Raw genomic sequence first — 23,207 nt, forward strand, 5'->3', positions numbered from 1 at the left:
GAGTGGAGTTTAGACCAAAAAGCTCTATTTTTGTCTCATCAGACCACATGACCTTCTCCCATTCCTCCTCTGGATCATCCAGATGGTCATTGGCAAACTTCAGACGGGCCTGGACATGCACTGGCTTGAGCAGGGGGACCTTGCGTGCGCTGCAGGATTTTAATCCATGACGGCGTAGTGTGTTACTAAGGGTTTTCTTTGAGACTGTGGTCCCAGCTCTCTTCAGGTCATTGACCAGGTCCTGCCGTGTAGTTCTGGGCTGATCCCTCACCTTCCTCATGATCATTGATGCCCCACGAGGTGAGATCTTGCATGGAGCCCCAGACCGAGGGTGATTGACCGTCATCTTGAACTTCTTCCATTTTCTAATAATTGCGCCAACAGTTGTTGCCTTCTCACCAAGCTGCTTGCCTATTGTCCTGTAGCCCATCCCAGCCTTGTGCAGGTCTACAATTTTATCCCTGATGTCCTTACACAGCTCTCTGGTCTTGGCCATTGTGGAGAGGTTGGAGTCTGTTTGATTGAGTGTGTGGACAGGTGTCTTTTATACAGGTAACGAGTTCAAACAGGTGCAGTTAATACAGGTAATGAGTGGAGAACAGGAGGCCTTCTTAAAGAAAAACTAACAGGTCTGTGAGAGCCAGAATTCTTACTGGTTGGTAGGTGATCAAATACTTATGTCACGCAATAAAATGCAAATTAATTACTTAAAAGTCATACAATGTGATTTTCTGGATTTTTGTTTTAGATTCCGTCTCTCACAGTTGAAGTGTACCTATGATAAAAATTACAGACCTCTACATGCTTTGTAAGTAGGAAAACCTGCAAAATCGGCAGTGTATCAAATACTTGTTCTCCCCACTGTATGTAGCCCAGTGTGTCAAGGTTGAGTGTAGATGTGGTGTGGAATCAAGCGCAGGACACACAGAGGCTTCGTACTAACGTCTTTAGTGAAGACAAAAAGAACAAGCCAAACACGGCTAAATACAACCTGGCAGGCAAGCGAACTTTACGCACACCGGTATAGTACAAACAAAAGGCACAACAATGTGCGGAACTCTCTTCAAAAACAATACAGAGAGATAAACGAACTAGCATCCCAAAATGACAACGAACAATTACACACAACACATGACAAAACCCAAGAGAACTTATAGGACGCATAATTAACACTAACAAGGAACAGGTGTAACAAAACAGACAAAACCAAACAAACATCGAAACATAGAACGGTGGCAGCTAGTACTCCGGAGACGACGACCGCCGAAGCCTGCCCGAACAAGGAGAAGGAGCAGCCTCGGCCGAAACCGTGACACAGTGTTAGGATTGGCCTACTATAGGAAAATATGGGCTTCTCCTTTCCAAATCCCTGCCTGTTCTTAATAATGTAGACTATTTTACATTCAGCAAGCAAGATCAAGCGTGCATCTCTCCTCCAATAGGCTATTAGTAGGCTAAAGAAAAAAGGTTGAAATAAGTGTCCAAAAAGCTTTTGTAGTCTGGCTTTTCCTGGGACTCCACAAGATTTAAAAGAAATAGCCGTGGCAACGGAGAGGCCAGGTACGTAATTGCGCAAACAGAACAAAGACAGACATTCTTGAGATGTAGCCTATAGCCTAAGTAGAAGCATATGCATATTAGACCATAATTCATAAGCTCAATGTTAGGCATAATACTGCAGTGAATATATCCAGTCAATTTACACAGCGAAATAAAAAAAAGTGTATTCGAATATGAAATCATGTGCGCTCCCGAGGCTGCGCTGAGTGCGCTCATTCCCAGTCCCGGGTATGCAGCTGGAAAAGCTACCATATGTTTCAGTTTTTTAGGGACAAGAAATGTATCCTACCTAAACTACAACAACACAATGTAATGAAGAATGTTATTACTGTTTTCAAGTGAGTACAAAACTCTAGTCTAGGCTGTAAACTCCAGTGAATTTGAATAACCGCTCAAACGCCTGGCGTTTTGAATGCATCCCATCCCGCCTGGTATTCATTTCGAAATAACTTAATCTTGCCTGCCTGATTAGGCAACCATTTGGATCAGTTATGGGGGTTTTCTCGGCAGAGTAGTCTACAACGTCCAGGCACATAAGGCCAGTAATATGTTATATTTTGTCAGGATGTTTCGGCTAACAGAAACATGCTAATGCAGGGATTTCTAGTGGCGCGCATTTGAATTAGCGCGGAGGAAGTTGTATCCATTGTTTGGATCCTGGATGCTGATTGGTTGATATGTTGGACAACAACTCCAGCAAAATACCATGATGTATTGATCTCATAATTCCACTGTCCCGCAGCCCAGGCAGGAAATTTATAAACGTCATCTCCCTCAGGAAAAATGCGTCTACACATTATTTTTCCATGTTACTATTTGGTTTGTAACAGTTGGGGGTTGTATAAACCTACCTGTCTGCCTTTACGACCTGTGTAACAATGTATAATTTTACAAATGTGGTCTCTCCCATGCCAGTAGGCTTGCTAGCCCAAGAATGAACATGAAACGAATAATTCACCATGGAAACCATAAACACTCAGAATTCTATTAATTCATTAACCAGCACAGTGGTTAATTATTTATTTATTATTTATTGAAGTTCTTGTCGCTCATCATCATTGAATATCTGCTAGCTAGCTACATGCCAATGATTTGTTTAGCATTGCAACAGCAAATAAATATAATTATTAGAATTCATGTCAAAACATGAGAAAATAACTAACAACCAGCCTGCTTGGGTTGCAACTTCAGAATGCAAAAGTTATGGGATGCGGGCCTGGAGGCAAGGGAAATAATGGCTGCGAGTGGCCATCGGTGTGAGAGCTCACTCAAGAGTTATTGGCAGCCCCTAACATGGAGAACAGAAAGCTCTGGAGTGCCATTTTAGCTGGCAATGATGTGAGTGGGACGTCCCATTCTCCGCCAAAGAAGAGGCAAGCACTGGCTGTCACCAACCAGCGCCAGGACTATGGACAGTTCTTCCACTCGTGTGCCATCAACGGAAACGTCACTATTAACATCACCAACTAGCTTGGTTAGCTCAGACTAGCCATCCATAATAGTTGTTGCCTATGTAGGCCTATTGGATATTTATTAAATCATTATTTATTGAAGTTCTTGTCTCTCATCACCATTAAATCTCTGCAAGCTAGCTACATGCCAATGATTTGTTTAGCATAGCAACGTCGATTGAATAGAATGAACGACTGGGTCAAAACATGACAAAATAACGAACGACCAGCCCACTTGGGTAGCAACTTCAGAATGCAAAAACGAATTTACTCATTAAAATAATGTTTTTAATTCTAAAATGTAATTCACATTTTTATAAATATGTTGGCAAACGTCTTAGTTTAGATTTGTAAGCCTCAAAATACAACAACTTGCCTAGCTACAGCTAAATGTTTTTTGGGGACATTGTTATAAATTCTAATTCTATTTTCGAGGATCCACATGTTGTCATGGAAAATATTAATGTTATTTCCAACAACCAATGAGCAACTCTGGCGAAAACCCAGCACATATTGAACGTTGAGATTGCCGAAATGCCAGTCTCTTTGGCAATGAGAAGGAGTGGCAAGTAGTGGAATGTTAGCTAAAGAGACTGGTACTCAGACTAGCGGCAACATGCATTGAGAGAGCTCTGAGTCTGTCTGTTGTTTTGTTTGTTTGTTCGTAATATTATCAAACTATTGAATTGATCATAAACATGATCGTTATCATCCACTGTCCTCCTTCGCTGCCACTGAATCAACAAACCATTGGGTCGGAAGAAGTCCTGGTAAAAGTATTAGCCCATACTGCAGGGTTAAAATGCCATATTATCCTCTTCACAAAGCACACAGGATAACATTAGAGATCTATTTAGAGATCTACTTAGAGACAACAGGAAGAGAGAGAGGGATGGAGGGGAGGAAATGGAAGAGAGGAAAATACGGGGGTGAGAGAGCTACAGTATATTAATAGTGTGTAGCAGCCTTCTGTGTTCAGGTTGGAGGGGGTTGCAGGGGGGTAACCCTTTACACTCGTACCCGTATACAGGTTGAAAATTGCAGATTTGGCCACTAATAAGTGCCTAAATTGGAACATAGTGGCTGTACAGTAACATGCTATACATGACGACAGAGCTCTGGCTCTGCGCTTCACAGCGCTGTATGGGTTTTGACTGACAGAAGTTCTGAAATTAAGCACCTCACGTGACAAGAAGTTGCCTCCATCCCTCCAGCTAATTGGGCAAGTTTTGCAAATGTTTTGTTGTCTCAGTGAGGGAAATGCTGTAAATTAAATGTTGTGTGATGTCCATTTTTATAGTTTACTCGCTACTCAAGTCATCTCTCTGATCTCTCTCCATGCTGCTTTCCACACAGACCTAGCCCCGCCCCCTGTCACTCAAGGAGCGCATTTGTTGTTGCTCAACCACGAGACACTTGCGTTCAATCTGCATGGTCAAAGCAGTACATGCAACAATGTTGATGACTACAATGCTGTTTCTACTTTGCTTTTTAATATAAATCCACAAGTGTCCTATAATTACACTATTAGTTTGTGTTTCTTACATCTGCAAACAGCTAGTTTGTTTTTTCTTAGCAAGTTGTGGCTAAGTCGTGTTAGCCGCTAATGCTAGCTGGCTAACTAACTAGCTAATAAATGTACTGAGTCAGAATAAACGTAGCTAGCTATACAGCCTGATACCAGTGATGGTGTAGGCCTACATCAGTATGTTGTTTGTGCAATATTTTTTAAATCAAAGAGGAATAGGAAACTCATGAATATGTTAACTACATGAAGAAGCTAAAAGAAAACATTTAATGTAGCTAAAGATTATAGGGTCCCCTAGGAAACCCTAATCAACACTTTGGTTCCTACCCTGTCACAATAACTCCTCCCAGGCATTTTCATTCGTTGTCATGTCAAACAACATCGTATTCAAATTGCCCACTATTATCTTCTAACTATAGAATTTGAATAATCATAATTTTTCCATGATTCAAACAGTTCACCCAAGTGATATGATCTAAATCGCAAGTCAAATCGCAATTGTAACATTTGGTTAAAAATAAGGCCTATATTTTTGGCCCATATCGTGCAGCCCTACTTGGCAGTGTGGAAATGATCTCAAATGAGTGCAGGAAATAAAGAAATTGATGAAAATGCCTGTCCATTGTGCTGATACAGCACAGCAGAGTCTTGGCATTTGAACTTTATGTTTATTGTGGTATCGCGTGATTATATAAGCAGAATTCAATATAATTCCATTGCAAGAACCCCAAAATGTTTTGCCCCCTCGCCGATTTCAACTGCCCCCTTAGTCACTTTATCATGGTGCCGGGTCTGGAAAGTCCTCTCACTCAAACCCTTGCAATCATTTTGTCTTATGTTGCACCTACCCCACATATTCCAGGAATATTCTTATGGTGTTACTGAATGTATCCAGAGTAGTTTCAGATTTGGTTATCAACAAATGCGGCGAAAAGTAAAGCAAATGTAAAATGCACATAAAATCAACAGTGTAATGTTTGGATTCAGTCTTGTGTCAGGTGAACTGTTGTGTCCTCACTTTTGGTCTAATAATTTCCCCATAATCTCCAAACTGTTCCCTTTCAACTGCTACCATGGTTATGCTAATGCTTTTCATATTTCTTCTGTAAGAAACATTTCAATTTAGCCCTATCCATATAGACCAATTCCCACAAGTGTAAAGGGTTAAGGGGTGATTGTGAGGAGAGGGAATTACACCGTAGTTCTATTTTAAGACTCTTTCCGAGGTGAAAAGTACACAGACAGGGCTGAATAATGCATCTTTACACCAGCTGTCCTCAGACACACACACATACATGAAGCAACGTAGGCACACACACAGACAGGCAAGTGCGCACATACACACAAGCATGCACAAACATAGAAACACAAACACACAAACACAGAAACACGCACAAAAACAATTACGGCGAACATTGAAAGCATGGTGCAAAGAAAAGGGAAAAACACCCTAAAAATGAGTCTGCTTTATGGCATATCGATTCCTAACGAGAAGTGATGATGGCACCTACAAATTTCAGACGCAGCAAACATATTATTTTGGCAATCGTGCATGACAAAATTAATGAGTACAACCTCTTTGACGTTGCATGAGACTGGGGTGGGGTGGGGGGGGGGGGGTGAGGGGGGGGGAGTGTTGGGGGATGGAGGCTGGCCTAGTTCTTTGTCCAGCTCTTGATTGGGGCTGCAGCAGGACACGTTGAGTTCTGGCCCAGATACCTGGTAAGGCTCACAGAATCAGGTGTATCTGGGACACAGCGCTCCAGCAACTATATATGTATTCACACACACACACACCCGCACGGACACACACAAATGCATGCAGACACACACATACACACACACACACACATACACACACACACACAGACGTGCATAACACAAACACATTTATCATTTAGTTCGCTAAAACGCTAAAATTAACACCCTTCATCTGTACAAACAATAGTACGCAAGTATAAACACCATGGGACCACGCAGCCGTCATATCGCTCAGGAAGGAGACGCGTTCTGTCTCCTAGAGATGAACGTACTTTGGTGCGAAAAGTGCAAATCAATCCCAGAACAACAGCAAAGGACCTTGTGAAGATGCTTGAGGAAACAGGTACAAAAGTATCTATATCCACAGAAAAACTAGTCCTATATCGACATAACCTGAAAGGCTGCTCAGCAAGGAAGAAGCCACTGCTCCAAAACCGGCATAAAAAAGCCAGACTTCGGTTTGCAACTGCACATGGGGACAAAGATCGTACTTTTTGGAGAAATGTCCTCTGGTCTGATGAAACAAAAATAGAACTGTTTGGCCATAATTACCATCGTTATGTTTTGGGGGCTGGCAAGCCTAAGAACACCATCCCATCCGTGAAGCACGGGGGTGGCAGAATCATGCTGTGGGGGTGCTTTGCTGCAGGAGGGACTGGTGCACTTCACAAAACAGATAATGAGGAAGGAAAATTATGTGGATATATTGAAGCAACATCTCAAGACATCAGTCAGGAAGTTAAAGCTTGGTTGCAAATGGGTCTTCCAAATGGACAATGACCCCAAGCTACTTCCAAAGTTGTGGCAAAATGGCTTAAGGACAACAAAGTCAAGGTATTGGAGTGGCCATCACAAAGCCCTGACCTATAGAACATTTGTGGGCAGAACTGAAAAAGCGTGTGCGAGCAAGGAGGCCTACAAACCTGACTCAGTTACACCAGCTCTGTCAGGAGGAATGGGCCAAAATTCACCCAACTTATTGTATGACGCTTGTGGAAGGCTACCCAAAACGTTTGACCCAAGTTAAACAATTTATAGGCAATGCTACCAAATACTAATTGAGTGTATGTAAACTTCTGACCCACTTGGAATGTGATGAAATAAATAAAAGCTGAAATAAATAATTCTCTCTACAATTATTCTGACATTTCACATTCTTAAAATAAAGTGGTGATCCTAACTGACCTAAGACAGAATTTTTACTACGATTAAATGTCAGGAATTGTGAAAAACTGAGTTTAAATGTATTTGGCTAATGTGTATGTAAACTTCCAACTTCAACTGTACATATCTACCTCAATTACTGTCAGGGCGAAGTCAAGCGCATGACACCGAGCTACTGGCAGATGAACTTTACGTAATCAAAATTACAAACAAAACCTCCAAACAGGGAGGAACAAAATACGCATATACCCGAACACTGCCGACCTCACGGAAAACAATCACACACAATAACCAATGAGAGACAGGGGGTTATAAAGGGAATACAATGTAACATAATGGGAAACAGGTGAAAACAATCAGGACAAACTAGAAAAACACCAAAACATAGATCGGTGGCAGCTAGTACTCCGGGGACGACGAACGCCGACGCCTGCCCGAGCAAGGAGGAGGGGCAGCCTCGGCTGATTCTGTGACAGTACCCCCCCCTTGACGCGCGGCTCCAGCCGTGCGCCGACCCCGGCCTCGGGGACGGCCAGGAGGACGCGGAGCAGGGCGAGTCGGATGACTCCGGTGGAAGTCCCTCAACATGGAGGGATCTAGGATGTCCCTCTTAGGGACCCAGCACCGTTCCTCCAGACCGTACCCCTCCCACTCCACGAGATACTGCAGGCCCCCCATCCGACGCCTCGAATCCAAGATGGAACGGACTGAGTACGCCGGAGCCCCCTCGATGTCCAACGGGGGCGGAGGAGCCTCTTGTACCTCACTCTCCTGGAGTGGACCAGCCACCACCGGCCTGAGGAGAGCCTCACTGCGGTGGCGATCGGCGCTCGCCTTTTGCCGCCTGATAGCCCGCTGCAGATGGACATGCGCAGCGTTCCAGGTTTCTTCCGAGCGCCGAAACCACTCGTCCACCGCAGGGGCTTCAATCTGGCTCTGATGCCAAGGTGCCAGGACCGGCTGATAACCTAGCACACACTGGAAAGGCGTAAGGTTAGTGGAGGAGTGGCGGAGTGAGTTTTGGTCTATCTCTGCCCAGGGAATATATCCCGACCACTCCTCCTGCCGGTCCTGGCAATAGGACCTCAGAAACCTACCCACATCCTGGTTCACACTCTCCACCTGCCCATTACTCTCGGGGTGAAAACCTGAGGTAAGGCTAATCGAGACCCCCAGACGTTCCATAAACGCCCTCCAGACTCTAGAGGTGAACTGGGGACCCCGATCAGACACTATATCCTCAGGCACCCCGTAGTGCCGGAAGACGTGTGTGAACAGGGCGTCAGCAGTTTGTAGGGCAGTAGGGTGACCTGGCATAGGAATGAGACGGCAGGCCTTCGAAAACCGATCCACAACGACCAAGATCGTTGTGTTCCCCTGGGAGGGGGGAAGATCCGTGACAAAATCCACCGATAGTGAGACCACGGCCGTTGTGGAACGGGTAGGGGTAGTAACTTCCCTCTGGGCAGGTGTCTAGGCGCCTTACACTGGGCGCACACCGAGCAGGAGGAAACATAAACCCTCACGTCCTTAGCTAAAGTGGGCCACCAGTACTTCCCACTAAGGCAGTGCACTGTCCGACCAATCCCAGGATGACCAGAGGAGGGTGACATGTGAGCCCAATATATCAATCGATCGCGAACCTCGAGCGGCACATACTTCCGACCATCTGGACACTGTGGGGGAGTAGGATTGGTACGTAACGCCCGCTCGATGTCCGCATCAACCTCCCACACCACCGGTGCCACCAGACAAGACTCCGGGAGTATGGGAGTGTCTCAATGGACCTCTCCTCTGTGTCATATAGTCGGGACAGGGCGTCTGCCTTAGCGTTCTGTGACCCTGGTCTATAGGTGAGCTTAAATACAAATCGGGAGAAAAACATAGCCCACATTGCCTGGCGAGGGTTCAGCCTCCTCGCTGCCCGTATGTACTCCAGGTTACGATGGTCAGTCAGAATGAGAAAAGGGTGTTTAGCCCCCTCAAGCCAATGCCTCCACACCTTCAGGGCTTGAACCACAGCTAACAGCTCCCTGTCCCCCACGTCATAATTGCGCTCCGCCGGACTGAGCTTCTTAGAATAGAAAGCACAGGGGCGGAGTTTTGGTGGCGTACCCGAGCGATGAGACAGCACAGCGCCGATCCCAGCCTCGGACGCATCCACCTCAACTTGGAACGCCAAAGAGGGATCCGGATGTGCCAGCACCGGAGCCGAGGTAAACAGGTCCTTCAGATGTCTAAACGTCCTGTCCGTCTCAGCCGACCACTGCAGAAGCACCGGACCCCCCTTTAGCAGGGAGGTAATGGGAGCTGCTACCTGTCCAAAGCCCCGGATAAACCTCCGGTAGTAATTGCCAAACCCAAGAACCGCTGCACTTCCTTCACCGTGGTGGGAGTCTGCCAATTACACACGGCAGAAACGCGGTCAATCTCCATCTCCACCCCTGACGCGGACAACCGATGTCCCAGGAAGGGGATGGACTCCTGGAAGAACAGACATTTCTCCGCCTTCGCATACAGGTCATGCTCTAACAGTCTACCAAGCACTCGACGCACCAGGGACACATGCTCGGCTCGTGTAGCGGAGTATATTAGAATGTCATCAATATACACCACTACACCCTGTCTATGCAAGTCCCGGAAAATCTTGTCCACAAATGATTGGAAGACTGAAGGAGCATTCATTAAACCGTATGGCATGACGAGGTACTCATAGTGACCCGAGGTGGTACTGAATGCTGTCTTCCACTCATCTCCCTCCCTAATGCGCACCAGGTTGTACGCGCTCCTGAGATCCAATTTTGTGAAAAATCGCGCCCCGTGTAATGACTCCGTCATACTAGCAATCAGAGGGAGAGGATAGCTGTATCTGATTGAGACCACGGTAATCAATACACGGGCGTAAACCCCCATCCTTCTTCTTCACAAAAAAAGAAACTTGAGGACGCAGGGGAAGTGGACGGCCATATGTATCCCTGTCTCAGAGATTCGGTGACGTATGTCTCCATAGCCGCCGTCTCCTCCTGAGACAGAGGATACACATGACTACGCGGAAGCGCAGCGCCTACTTGGAGGTCTATCGCACAATCCCCCTGTCGATGAGGTGGTAATTGAGTCGCCTTCTTTTTACAGAAGGCGAGTGCCAAATCGGCATACTCAGGTGAAATGTGCATGGTGGGAACTTGGTTCGGCCTTTCCACCGTCATTGCCCCTACAGAAACACCTACACACCGCCCGAAACACTGATCAGACCATCCCTTGAGAGCCCTCTGTTGCCATGAAATGTTGGGGTCATGAGATGTTAACCAGGGAAGCCCCAACACCACGGGAAACGCAGGAGAATCAATCAAATACAAACATAGTATCTCTTCATGGCCCTCCTGCGTTTTCATCCTGAGAGGCGCTGTGACTTCCCTAATCAATCCTGACCCCAAAGGGCGGCTATCTAGGGCATGGATGGTGAAGGGCACATCAACAGGTACAATAGGAATCCCTAACTTATAGGTGAATTGGCGATCGATAAAATTCCCAGCTGCGCCTGAATCTACTAGCGCCTTATGCTGGGAGTGAGGAGAAACCTCGGGAAACACAACTTTAATACACATATGCGCAACAGAGAGCTCTGGGTGAGTTGGGTGCCTACTCACCTGGAATGACTCATCAGTGCGCTGCCTACTGCCTCGATTCCTAGGAGACCCTCCCCAGCACCGACCAGCAGTGTGTCCTCTGCGGCCACAGTTGGTGCAGGGGACGGCCTCCCTCCTGGTCTCTCTCCTGGTCTCCCTAGCACCAGCACCGAGCTCCATAGGGGTAGGCTCGGAAGTGCTGGGGGATGGAATGGACGGCCCTGAATCCGGACGTCCGCGGGTAGCCAACAGGGTATTCAGGCGAATGGACATGTCCACCAGTTGGTCGAAGCTGAGGTTGGTGTCCCTGCAGGCCAATTTCCGACGCACGTCCTCCCTCAGGCAACATCTGTAGTGGTCGATGAGGGCCCTCTCATTCCATCCCGCGTTGGCAGCCACCGTCCGGAAGTCCAGCGCGAACTCCTGTGCGCTCCTCCTCCCCTGTCTAAGGTGGAATAGACGCTCACCCGCCGCTTTACCCTCTGGTGGATGATCGAATACTGCCCTGAAGCGGCGGGTGAACTCTGCATACTTGACAGTAGCGGCGTCTATTCCCCCCCACTCGGCGTTGGCCCACTCCAGTGCCTTGCCGGACAGACAGGAGATGAGGGCGGACACGCTCTCGTATCCCGAGGGCACCGGGTTGATGGTTGCTAGGTAGAGTTCAACCTGGAGCAGGAAACCCTGACACCCGGCCGCTGTGCCATCATAAGCCCTCGGGAGCGAGAGCCGAATCCCACTGGACCCCGGAGGTGAAGCGATGGGCATCGCCGATGGTGGTGGTATCGTTGGAGGAGGCGTAGGCAGACCCCCTCTTTCCCATCGCTCAATAGTGCTCACCACCCGTTCCATGGCGGTGCCGAGAGCCTGGATCATGGCCGCTTGGTGTTCGACGCGTTCCTCCATTGATCCAGCTGGCACCGCCGCTCCTGCTGACTCCATGAGTGGTGTGTGATTCTGTCAGGGTGACGTGTATGCTGTGAGCGAAGTCAAGCGCAGGACACCCGAGCTACTGGCAGACAAACTTTACTTGCACAGTAATCAAAATTACAAACAAAACCTCCAAACAGGGAGGAACAAAATACGCATACACCCGAACACTGCCGACCTCACGGAAAACAATCACACACAATAACCAATGAGAGACAGGGGGCTATAAAGGGAATACAATGTAACATAATGGGAAACAGGTGAAAACAATCAGGACAAACTAGACAAACACCGAAACATAGATCGTGGCAGCTAGTACTCCGGGGATGACGAACGCCGAAGCCTGCCTGAGCAAGGAGGGGCAGCCTCGGCTGATTCCGTGACAATTACCTCGTACCCCTACACATCGACTCGGTCTGGTACCCCGTGTATATAGTCAAGTTATCGTTACTCATTGTATATTTATTCCTTGTGTTATTATCTTTCAATTATTTGTTTAATTTCTCTCTGCATTGTTGGGAAGGGCCCGTATTTAAGCATTTCACTGTTAGCCTACACCTGTTGTTTGATTTTTTTTGCAGGTTGATTTGCATATATGCTCCCTGGGGGACCAACGAGCAGCTGGGGGGGAGGGGCCTCTGTCAGCTTTGAAGGTGTCATGAATTTCATGAATGAGCCAAGCCTGCTGCCACCATGAGTGACACCCCATCTGGCATCACTAGTGAGGCTCACATCTTTACAGAGGTGTGGTGTGGTACAGTGAGCTGGCATCAAAGGGAATGTCCTAAGCCCAACAAGCTGACTGTCCGCTAACTCTAACACATTGGTTGATGTATTTCCAACCCGTCTTTAACACAGTCGTGTTTCACATATTATCACACCTCAAAAAGCCTGGAGAAGTGTTAGGAACCATACTAAAAAGTATAGTGTGAGATCTTGCCAATTAAGCACTTTTTCTACTTACCCAAAGTCAGATGAACTAATGGATACCAGCATGCTAGTTGTTCCGGTACACTTCCAGTCATTGCGCTAATGCTTTTAGCAATGGCTTGCAAAACTATCTTCAACTTCCTTCAAGCTGCACACAGGGATACAAATGGTATCCATGAGTTCATCTGACTCTGGATTAGTAGAAAAAGGGCTTAATTGCCAAAATCTCGCACTCTCTCTTTAAGAATATGGCAATCAAAATGCAATTTCATTCAATATAGCAATCAATATGCACAGCGCAGAAGACACACAAACAGCCTGAGAATACAGCACTACTCTAACCTCCCCTGGCCTCAATCTCGTACTGTTATGAATGTGCTGCTCAAGACAAAATACAATCTCTCCCTGAACTCCAAAGTGCCACATGAATAAATTAACACTCTAAACCTTCCCAAGGCATCTCTTATTCCTAAAGGACCACCACCTCTCAACACCTCCACACACCGACAGAAAAAAAGCCTCTGGAAACCTAGGAAACCTATGTAAAAGAAGGCAAGTCCAGTCACGTCTTAAAATGGTGCAGAACTTCGCAACCCAATCTGAGGCTTGTTTGAGATGATCTGTAAATGGAGCCTAATTGGTTTCAACAGGCATCTCTGAAATGTCTAAAGCCGAGGGGCCAAATGAAAGGTAGGAATCTGGGCTGCTTTCAGTGCACTGCCCAGAGGATTGAGAAGAAGCTCCAGTACTCCGCTTTGAACACACACGCACTCACGCACGCACACACACAGCACACACAGCACACACACGTTAATGAGAACCACTGGTCTGAAAAATAGAGCCAGGATTTACACATAAATTAAGCAAAATGACAATATATGATTTTGTCAAACAACTTTTTAGTTTTTTGGGTTGAAAATTGACATCTTTATCCTCTCTCTTCTCTTCTGCTTAATCTCGTTCTCGCTTGCTTTCTCATGGACAGTGAATATTCCCTTTGAATTTCATACAAGCTACCGTAGGGAATAGCCAAGAGCTGTGTTCTCCTTTCTCTCACACTCAGATATACATACATACACATACTGAAGAAAAATATAAACGCAACAATTTCAAAGGTTTTGCTGAGTTACAGTTCATATAAGGAAATCAGTCAATTGAAATAAATTAATTAGGCCCTAATCTATGGATTTCACATGACTGGGTAGGGGTGCAGCCATGAGTGGGCCTGGGAGGGGCCCACCCACTTGGGAGCCAGGCTCACACACTGGGAAGCCAGGCCCAGCCAATCTGAATTAATTTTTCACCACAAAAGGGCTTTATTACAGAAATAAATACTCCTCCGCACCCCTCAAAACTTGAGACATCTGTGACAAAACTGCACATTTTAGAGTGGCCTTTTATTGTCCCAAGCACAAGGTGCACCTGTGTAATGATCAAGCTATTTAATCAGCTTCTTGATATGCCACGCCTGTCAGGTCGATGGATTATCTTGGCAATGGAGAAATGCTCACTAACAGGGATGTAAACAAATTTGTGCACAAAATTTGAGAAATAAGCTTTTTCTGCATATGGAACATTTCTGGGATCTTTTATTTCAGCTCGTGAAACATGGGACCAACACTTTACATGTTGCCTTTATATTTTTGTTCAGTGTAGTAGACTGTTAACTGTGGGGGTTATAAGCGATGTTAAATAATATGTTTTGTCCATAAAACAAATAAAAGAACAGTGTTTATTTGTGTTTATCAGTGTGTATTAATCATTCTTAGCTGCAAAGACAACCATCTGTAATAGAGACTGACGGGAAACAACAGTGACAGTAAACACTGCAAAAGGGCAGAAAGAGATTTTCATAATAAATCATTTTCATATTAGCCTTACATCAATACACATTTTAAAACCGTTTGTACCCTGAGAGGAAAATAAATGGAGAATAAGAGCAACAGAAAGAGCAGTAAAGAGAAAGGAAAACATATAAAGAGAAATCTGCAGGTGTGAGAGAATACACCCCGACTATATGACAGGTTCACATCCAACCCACTGGGCTGACGTCAATTACATTCTCTGTGTGCCCTAATCCGCTCCTCGCACCATGCATTGGCCAACACACACACACACACGCATGCACGCACACATGCATGTACGCACACACACACACCGAGCGACCTTTCGGTTTTTATCTCAGAACCCAACTGTGCTAGTCTCTTTGAAGACACCTACAGTCTGAAACTAGTTTTGCTATGAAACCCGTCTACTGTTTATCACCGGAAGTAAGTACAAGGTTAGGGGAATTGCAAATATATTCAAGACCTTTAGATACACTATTTTAACAAGGACTACTGCCTACTACTACACAAAAGGGGACTGTTCACCATAACAAAGTAGTCTATCAGTCACCCAGTGTCACGATCGTCATGAAAAGTGGACCAAGGCGCAGCGTGATATGAGTACATACTTTAATAGGTACTTAGCAACACGACACAATACAACAAAAACAACAAAGCGATACGTGAAGTCCTCGGTCATACACAAACCTACACGGAACAAGATCCCACAAAACACAAGTGCACAACAGGCTGCCTAAGTATGGTTCCCAATCAGAGACAAAAAGCAACAGCTGATTCTCGTTGCCTCTGATTGAGAACCACCCCGGCCAACATAGAAACACATAACCTAGAACAGAACATAGAAAACGAAACATAGACACTACACAAAGAAACTAACACCCTGGCTCAACATACAAGAGTCCCCAGAGCCAGGGCGTGACAGTACCCTGGCGACCGCGCCAACATAAACCCAACAGGGGAGGGGCCGGGTGGGCATTCCTCCTCGGAGGCGGATCCGGCTCCGGGCGTGACCACCACCCTCTAACAACCCCCCCGTAGCGCCCCTGGTCTGGTCTGGCCCCGCTGGCTGGAGCTGGAGCTGGACTGGACATCGGTGGAGCGGATTGCTTAGGCTCCGGTGTGGAGCAGCTGACCGGTACCTGACCAGGCACCGGTGAAACAGGCACGGGCTGTGCCGGACTGACGACGCGCACCACAGGCTTGGTGCGGGGAGTAGGGACGGACCGGACCGGGCTGGCGACGCGCACCACAGGCTTGGTGCGGGGAGCAGGAACAGGCCGGACCGGGCTGGCGACGCGCACCACTGGCTTGGTGCGGGGAGCAGGAACGGGCCGGACAGGGCTGGCGACGCGCACCATTGGCTTGGTGCGAGGGGCAGGAACAGGCCGGGCCGGGCTGGCGACGCGCATCACAGGCTTGGTGCGAGGGACAGGAACAGGCCGGACCGTACTGGGAACACACACCATTGGCCTTGTGTGGGGATCAGGAACGGGCCGGACCGGACTGGTAACACACCTCAGTACCTCTCTCTGTGCCTCTACACTCTCCTTCCCTCTACTGACCAATGGCCCCCGTAACCTGGTGGCCTTCTCTCCTCGTCCACAAACTCGCCCTTTATCTGCCTCCAGCAGCCCCATCGTCCATGCCGTGTGCCCCCCCCAAAAAATGTCTTGGGGGTGCCTCTCGCCTGTCCGACGACGGCCCGGTTGGCGCCGCTTCTCCTCTCCTGCCTGGGTCTCCCCCTTCATCGCCCTCCGGTAACGGACGGCCTCCTCCTCCGTGATCTGCCCCCAACCGAGGAGGACATCCAGTAACGTTACCTCCGGCGTTTGCTCCTGGACACGCTGCTTGGTCCTGTATTGGTGGGATCTTCTGTCACGATCGTCATGAAAAGTGGACCAAGGCGCAGCGTGATATGAGTACATACTTTAATAGGTACTTAGCAACACGACACAATACAACAAAAACAACAAAACGATACGTGAAGTCCTCGGTCATACACAAACCAACACGGAACAAGATCCCACAAAAAACAAGTGCACAACAGGCTGCCTAAGTATGGTTCCCAATCAGAGACAACAAGCAACAGCTGATTCTCGTTGCCTCTGATTGAGAACCACCCCGGCCAACATAGAAACACATAACCTAGAACAGAACATAGAAAACGAAACATAGACACTACACAAAGAAACTAACACCCTGGCTCAACATACAAGAGTCCCCAGAGCCAGGGCGTGACACCCAGTCTTCAACCCACGAGTTGAGTTTGTGATGTTATTGCTATTCTATTACTGTACAGTATGTTCAACTTGTGAAGTTGGTGAGGTATTCCTTTCCCACCACAAATCAGATAATACCGTAGTATGACCACCTTATATCAGCCACATATTGAATTACTACTGGCATAAGGGCAATTCCATAGGGCGGCGCACAATTGGCCCAGCGTCGTCCGGGTTTGGCTGGTGTAGGCCGGCATTGTAAATAAGAATTTGTTCTTAACTGACTTGCCTAGTTAAATAAAGTTTTAAAAAATAAAATAAATAAAAAGATAAAATTAAAAATTTAATTAAATAAAACAATTTTTTTTTAAATTAGTCAGTACTAGTGAGAGGCTAAAAGCTGCAGCTCTGTTCAAGAGAGAGAGAGAGAGAGAGAGAGAGAGAGAGAGAGAGAGAGAGAGAGAGATAGAGAGAGAGAGAGAGAGAGAGAGAGAGAGAGAGAGAGAGAGAGAGAGATAGAGAGAGAGAGAGAGAGAGAGAGAGAGAGAGAGAGAGAGAGAGAGGGAGAGACTAATGCTGGAGATGAAAGAAAACTGTGACTCAGTATTCCATGCATGCAATCTGCCATCTCTCTCTTTCTCCTCCACTCCTCCAAGTCAGCCTAGCTGTTTTGTTCTTCAAACCCTCATACTCACGGAACGCACATTCCCAACTTACAAACATAGAGCACATTACGCACACAGTATGCTTCTTTGTATAGTCCATCAGAGGAGCAATGAACTGTACACAAAGAACATGCCTGTTGGGCTCTATCACAAAGAATGCATGGATGTCTCCATTCAGAGTCTCTCTGGCTTTTCTACTCTTTCAATGCAAATGCCTTCCATTCAAAAGCAGACTACAGTATGTGCATTACTGCATTGGTCAGGTCAAGTTTTCTCAAAGCAATGTGCTTCTTTCTCTTGGGGCTTGCCTTGGCTCATGCTTCTACACTTTCATCCAGCTAGTGTTTGCATGACCTTTGTAAAGAAAGGCTTGAGTGTAGCAGTGGGATCCGGCCATATGTCGGTCTGTTTATAAGGCACAAGTTAATTGTCACCAAGGCTGGAAGTAGTTCTGAGAAATAATGCAATGTACAACAGCCATGCAAGGAGGATAAGTGCCCCAATCAATTCTATAGGCTCTCTCTTATCTCCTCGCTATAAATCAAATCATCTACTAAAATAGCCCTCAGGCAGCTTCTGTTGGACATCAACCTGATAACTCCATTATGGTCAAGGTCTTTCTAGCCAAGCACTGCTCTAATATTACTGCCCAATGTAGGCCATATGCCGTTTTCCAAGAAGCCAAGCGATATTGTTTCTGAGAGACCCAGGCAGAAACAAACACAACACTTAGTGGATGCTCTTCACATGAAACCAACTCAGCAACTTTGATACCATCGACTGAATGGGATATGATGCTACTATCGGTTTAATGTGTAGAGATTAGGGATGTGCATCTTTCCCTTTCAAGACGATTCGATACGTATCTAGATACATGGACTCCGATACGATACAAGAACGATACGTTTTAGTTTGAAACAATTCTGTGGGATTCGGTTTGATTAGAGAACGATTCGATATGATTCGGCTCAATGCAATATGATACATTTGTTGCATGAACACATTCATTTTCCATTCTAAATTCAAATCTGCTGCAATGTAGCCTGTTTTTTGTCCCCTCACTTTGGTTGTGAAATCACCATCACCCACTAATTAACTTGTCATTTTTGCAGATTAAGTGTTTGAGCTAGTATCAATATTTATTGTTTACAAATTAGCTATAACATAGCACAACTTTGGATTTCACCCCCCATCTCAAAATCGAATGGTTTGGAAGTTTTTACGAAGTGATTTTCTCTTCTCCTCTCACTTCGGCCATGCAGTGCATCTCGCAAAAGTGATTGCTGTCCTCGTTATGAAATTATTAACTTTACCCTGTGAAAGGAACAGGCTGCCTACCTCGCGTTAGTCAGCGCACGAAGCTGGGCACAGTGCGTAGTTTGACTAGGTTACTGATCTTGCCTGTTGTTCGGCATGCAAAATGACTTGTAGATCAATGACTGTAAACGCAGTTACATGCGGTTCGACACTGAAGGAGAGGATGCATCAGTTGTCACAAAAGATGAGAGGTATTTTCGGAAGGTAAAACGAATGTAATATTATTATTTCTTTTTTTAAAGTGAACTGGCGATCCATAACGTTTGAATCGATTTTCTGACTGAAGCATGCTATATTTGGATCAGGTTGGGGTCCACGGACCGATGCACTTGTATCTTAAACATTTGAATTGGGGATCGATGCGTATCGGTGAATCGTAACATCCCTAGTAGAGATCATATACGTCGAAGGACGTGGCGTGGCGTGGCGAGAAGTGGCGTGGCGAGAAGCTGTCTCCGCACCACGTGCTCTCACCACTGGTGTCCCCCAGGGCTCAGTTCTAGGCCCTCTCCTATTCTCCCTATACACCAAGTCACTTGGCTCTGTCATATCCTCACATGGCCTCTCCTATCATTGCTACGCTGACGATACACAACTAATCTTCTCCTTTCCCCCTTCTGATAACCAGGTGGCGAATCGCATCTCTGCATGTCTGGCAGACATATCAGTATGGATGACGGATCACCACCTCAAGCTGAACCCTGGCAAGACGGAGCTGCTCTTCCTCCCGGGGAAGGACTGCCCGTTCCATGATCTCGCCATCACGGTTGACAACTCCGTTGTGTCCTCCTCCCAGAGTGCGAAGAGCCTTGGCGTGACCCTGGACAACACCCTGTCGTTCTCCGCTAACATCAAGGCAGTGACCCGATCCTGCAGGTTCATACTCTACAACATTCGGAGAGTACGACCCTGCCTTACACAGGAAGCGGCACAGGTCCTAATCCAGGCACTTGTCATCTCCCGTCTGGATTACTGCAACTCGCTGTTGGCTGGGCTCCCTACCTGTGCCATTAAACCCCTACAACTCATCCAGAATGCCGCAGCCCGTCTGGTGTTCAACCTTCCCAAGTTCTCTCACGTCACCCCACTCCTCCGCACACTCCACTGGCTTCCAGTTGAAGCTCGCATCTGTTACAAGACCATGGTGCTTGCCTATGGAGCTGTGAGGGGATCGGCACCTCTGTACCTTCAGGCTCTGATCAGTCCCTACACCCAAACGAGGGCATTGCGTTCATCCACCTCTGGCCTGCTGGCTCCCCTTCCTCTGCGGAAGCATAGTTCCCGCTCAGCCCAGTCAAAACTGTTCGCTGCTCTGGCACCCCAATGGTGGAACAAGCTCCCTCACGACGCCAGGACAGCGGAGTCACTCACCACCTTCCGGAGACATTTGAAACCCCACCTCTTTAAGGAATACCTGGGATAGGATAAAGTAATCCTTCTATCCCCCCCCCCCCCCCCCCCCCCCCCCCCAAAAAAAAATATATATATATATATACATATTGTAAAGTGGTTATCCCACTGGCTATAAGGTGAATGCACCAATTTGTAAGTCGCTCTAGATAAGAGCGTCTGCTAAATGACGTAAATGTAAATGTAAATGTAAATGTAAGAAAGTATCGTGGCACTTATAACTCTTGTGCGTTACCCATCCTTTCAGGAGAGTAATTCTCTGCTCTGTGAACATAGTCTTTTCATGTTGTGAAAGGAATTCAATCAACCGCCACCACTTAATTTATGCGCATCTACGCATAATGATGATGATGGGGATCAGTGGAGGCTGCTGAGGGAAGGATGGCTCATAATAATGGCTGGAACTGAGCAAATGGAAAAGCATCAAACCATGTGTTTGATGTATTTGATACCATTCCACTGATTCCGCTCCAGCCATTACCACGAGCCTGTCCTCCCCAATTAAGGTGTCACCAACCTCCTGTGATGGGGATGGTGATGATGATCATACACGGCATGCTCACTCTGGGTGAGGTGGAGTGGAGACGGGGTTAGTTATTCATGTAACTAGTGATTCAGATATGGCAGTATGGTATAGAATACGCAGAAATCACCCCGGCCCAAAGAGATGATATAAGACTTTAAAACAGAGAACATACACTGAGTGTACAAAAAATTAGACTGACCAGGTGAATCCAGGTGAAAGATATGATCCCTTTGCGATGTCACCTGTTAAATCCACTTCAATCAGTGTAGATGAATGGGAGGAGACAGGTTAAATAATTATTTTTAAGCCTTGAGACAATTGAGACATGGATTGTGTATGTGTGCCATTCAGAGGGTGAACGGGCAAGACAAAAGATTTAAGTGCCTTTGATTTAAGTGCCTTTGAACGGTAGTAGGTGCCAGGCATACTGGTTTGTGTCAAGAACTGCAACGCTGCTCAACAGTTTCCAGTGTGTATCAAGAATGGTCCACCACCCAAAGGACATGGAGCCAACTTCACACAACTGTGGGAAGCATTGGAGTAAACATGGGCCAGCATCCCTGTGGAATGCTTTCGACACCTTGTGTCCATCCCCCAACGAATTGAGGCTGTTCTAAGGGAGGGGGGGGTTCATCTCAATATTAGGAAGGTGTTCCTAATGTTTTGTATACTCAGTGTATGTCGTCTCCTCCCCATTTTTGCCATGCCAGCCTTGAGCCTCAAGGCACCTCCATTAATCAAAAGAAAAGGGGAAAAACCCCAAACTCATAAGGTCTGTCAAACTGCTTCCCTTTTCCCTCTGCAAACAGAACCTCCCCTATAATTGTTTATTTGACAGACACAAAGACATACTGTACACAGCTCCACATAAAAAAGAACATTAACAAAAGGTCCACAGCTTGTCATTACACTTTTCATTACTTTTACATCATTTTCACTGACGTCTGTTGATACATCAAAAGTACCATTTGAACTGTATGGACAAAATGTAGCTTCTAAATGGGTCACCCTTGTAGCTAAACATACACACACAAACACACACAAGAACTCACATACACACAGGAACACACACAATCTCCATCCCCTCCTAATCATATGACCACAAGTCTGCAGTGAACTGACCTCATTTAGTTAAGTTTTTCACTGATTTGGTAGGCTCATCTGTCATTTTAGATAACTCGTTGGCAACAGTATAAAGGGGCATTGATGATTCAGAGCAAGGCATATTTGGTTCAGCTCGAATGGGCTTATTCTCCATCAGACTGACAGACATAAATGTGCATTACTTTCATGCATGCCACTAATCTTGTATTAATTATTCAATTAACACAATGACTTCACATTCTCATATTTCATAATAGTTCCCCCAAGATAGCTGCATACAAATGATGCATGTAAAGGTGAAGTGAAGTGTGCAGGGGTTGCATTCAGCGAACACATCCTGAAACGTCTGAAGAATAACGAGAAAATAATCCAATAATGAGACATAAATGCAATCCCCATGACCCTATAACCACTTGATTGATCTCCAGAATGAATAGATTGCAACCAATATTTCAGTGTCATCTTTCTGGAACAGTTTTTTTTTGTCATCATCGTCAACAACAACAAAACATGGTGAAATATGGTGTCAGTTGCTAGACTTTAGCCTACATTCTACATTTTGTTTCACTGTCCATCAATCTAAAGTTGAACGCCACACCCCCGACATCTGCTTTCATCTCTAGGCTGCAATACCATGTTTTTTGAAGACGCAATCATTTTAGAAATATTTCCTCAAAAATGCTCGAGGTGACATCAATAGGAGCTCATCACCTATAGCCTAGGCAAGATAGTGATGAAATTGCTTGATCCAATGAATGTAGCCTTCAGAGGCTACACTAACTTTGACTCAAATACAATTTAGGTGGCGCTACAATGTTGCGCTATAGTTCACTATTCCCGCAAAAGAATAGCGATGCTTTAGTTTCTTTGTGTTTTCTTACCATCTTCCTTTTCATCGTAGACCGGTCTCTTAGAACTATTCGCGCCCATCCTCTTCTTCCACTTGCCCCAGTGAAACATTGATGCGCGAGCTCAGATAGCATTCCTCGCCACTTAAAAAACTAGCTACAGCTCTGTATTGGACACGTTGAAGAAATGCATCGCTCCCTCCTCGGTTATTATTTGTCGATGATTTCCTCTCATTTACGCACCGCGACTTTGCCTCACTAAACCAATAAAGACGAGAGATTAGATCGGATAGAGAGCCTCAATACTGTATTGCAAAGAAA

At 46.2% G+C, this 23,207-nt stretch overlaps 1 protein-coding gene across 1 annotated transcript in view; it reads right to left on the bottom strand.

The window, feature by feature from the left end:
• LOC311127156 (serine/threonine-protein kinase 32C-like) overlaps positions 1 to 23,003 on the bottom strand; it is a gene marked incomplete at its 3' end in the record, with an annotated part of 112,542 nt that extends 89,539 nt beyond the window's left edge. Inside the window, exon 1 of the mRNA XM_084158931.1 lies at positions 22,920 to 23,003. Coding sequence (XP_084015057.1) covers positions 22,920 to 22,998 — 79 coding nt within the window. The 5' untranslated portion in view covers positions 22,999 to 23,003. The remainder of the gene's footprint in view (positions 1 to 22,919) is intronic.
• Positions 23,004 to 23,207: the final 204 nt, after the last annotated feature.

Source organism: Coregonus lavaretus (genome assembly GCF_964263955.1).
Source record: "Coregonus lavaretus genome assembly, chromosome: 1".
Classification (NCBI taxonomy): Eukaryota; Metazoa; Chordata; class Actinopteri; order Salmoniformes; family Salmonidae; genus Coregonus; species Coregonus lavaretus.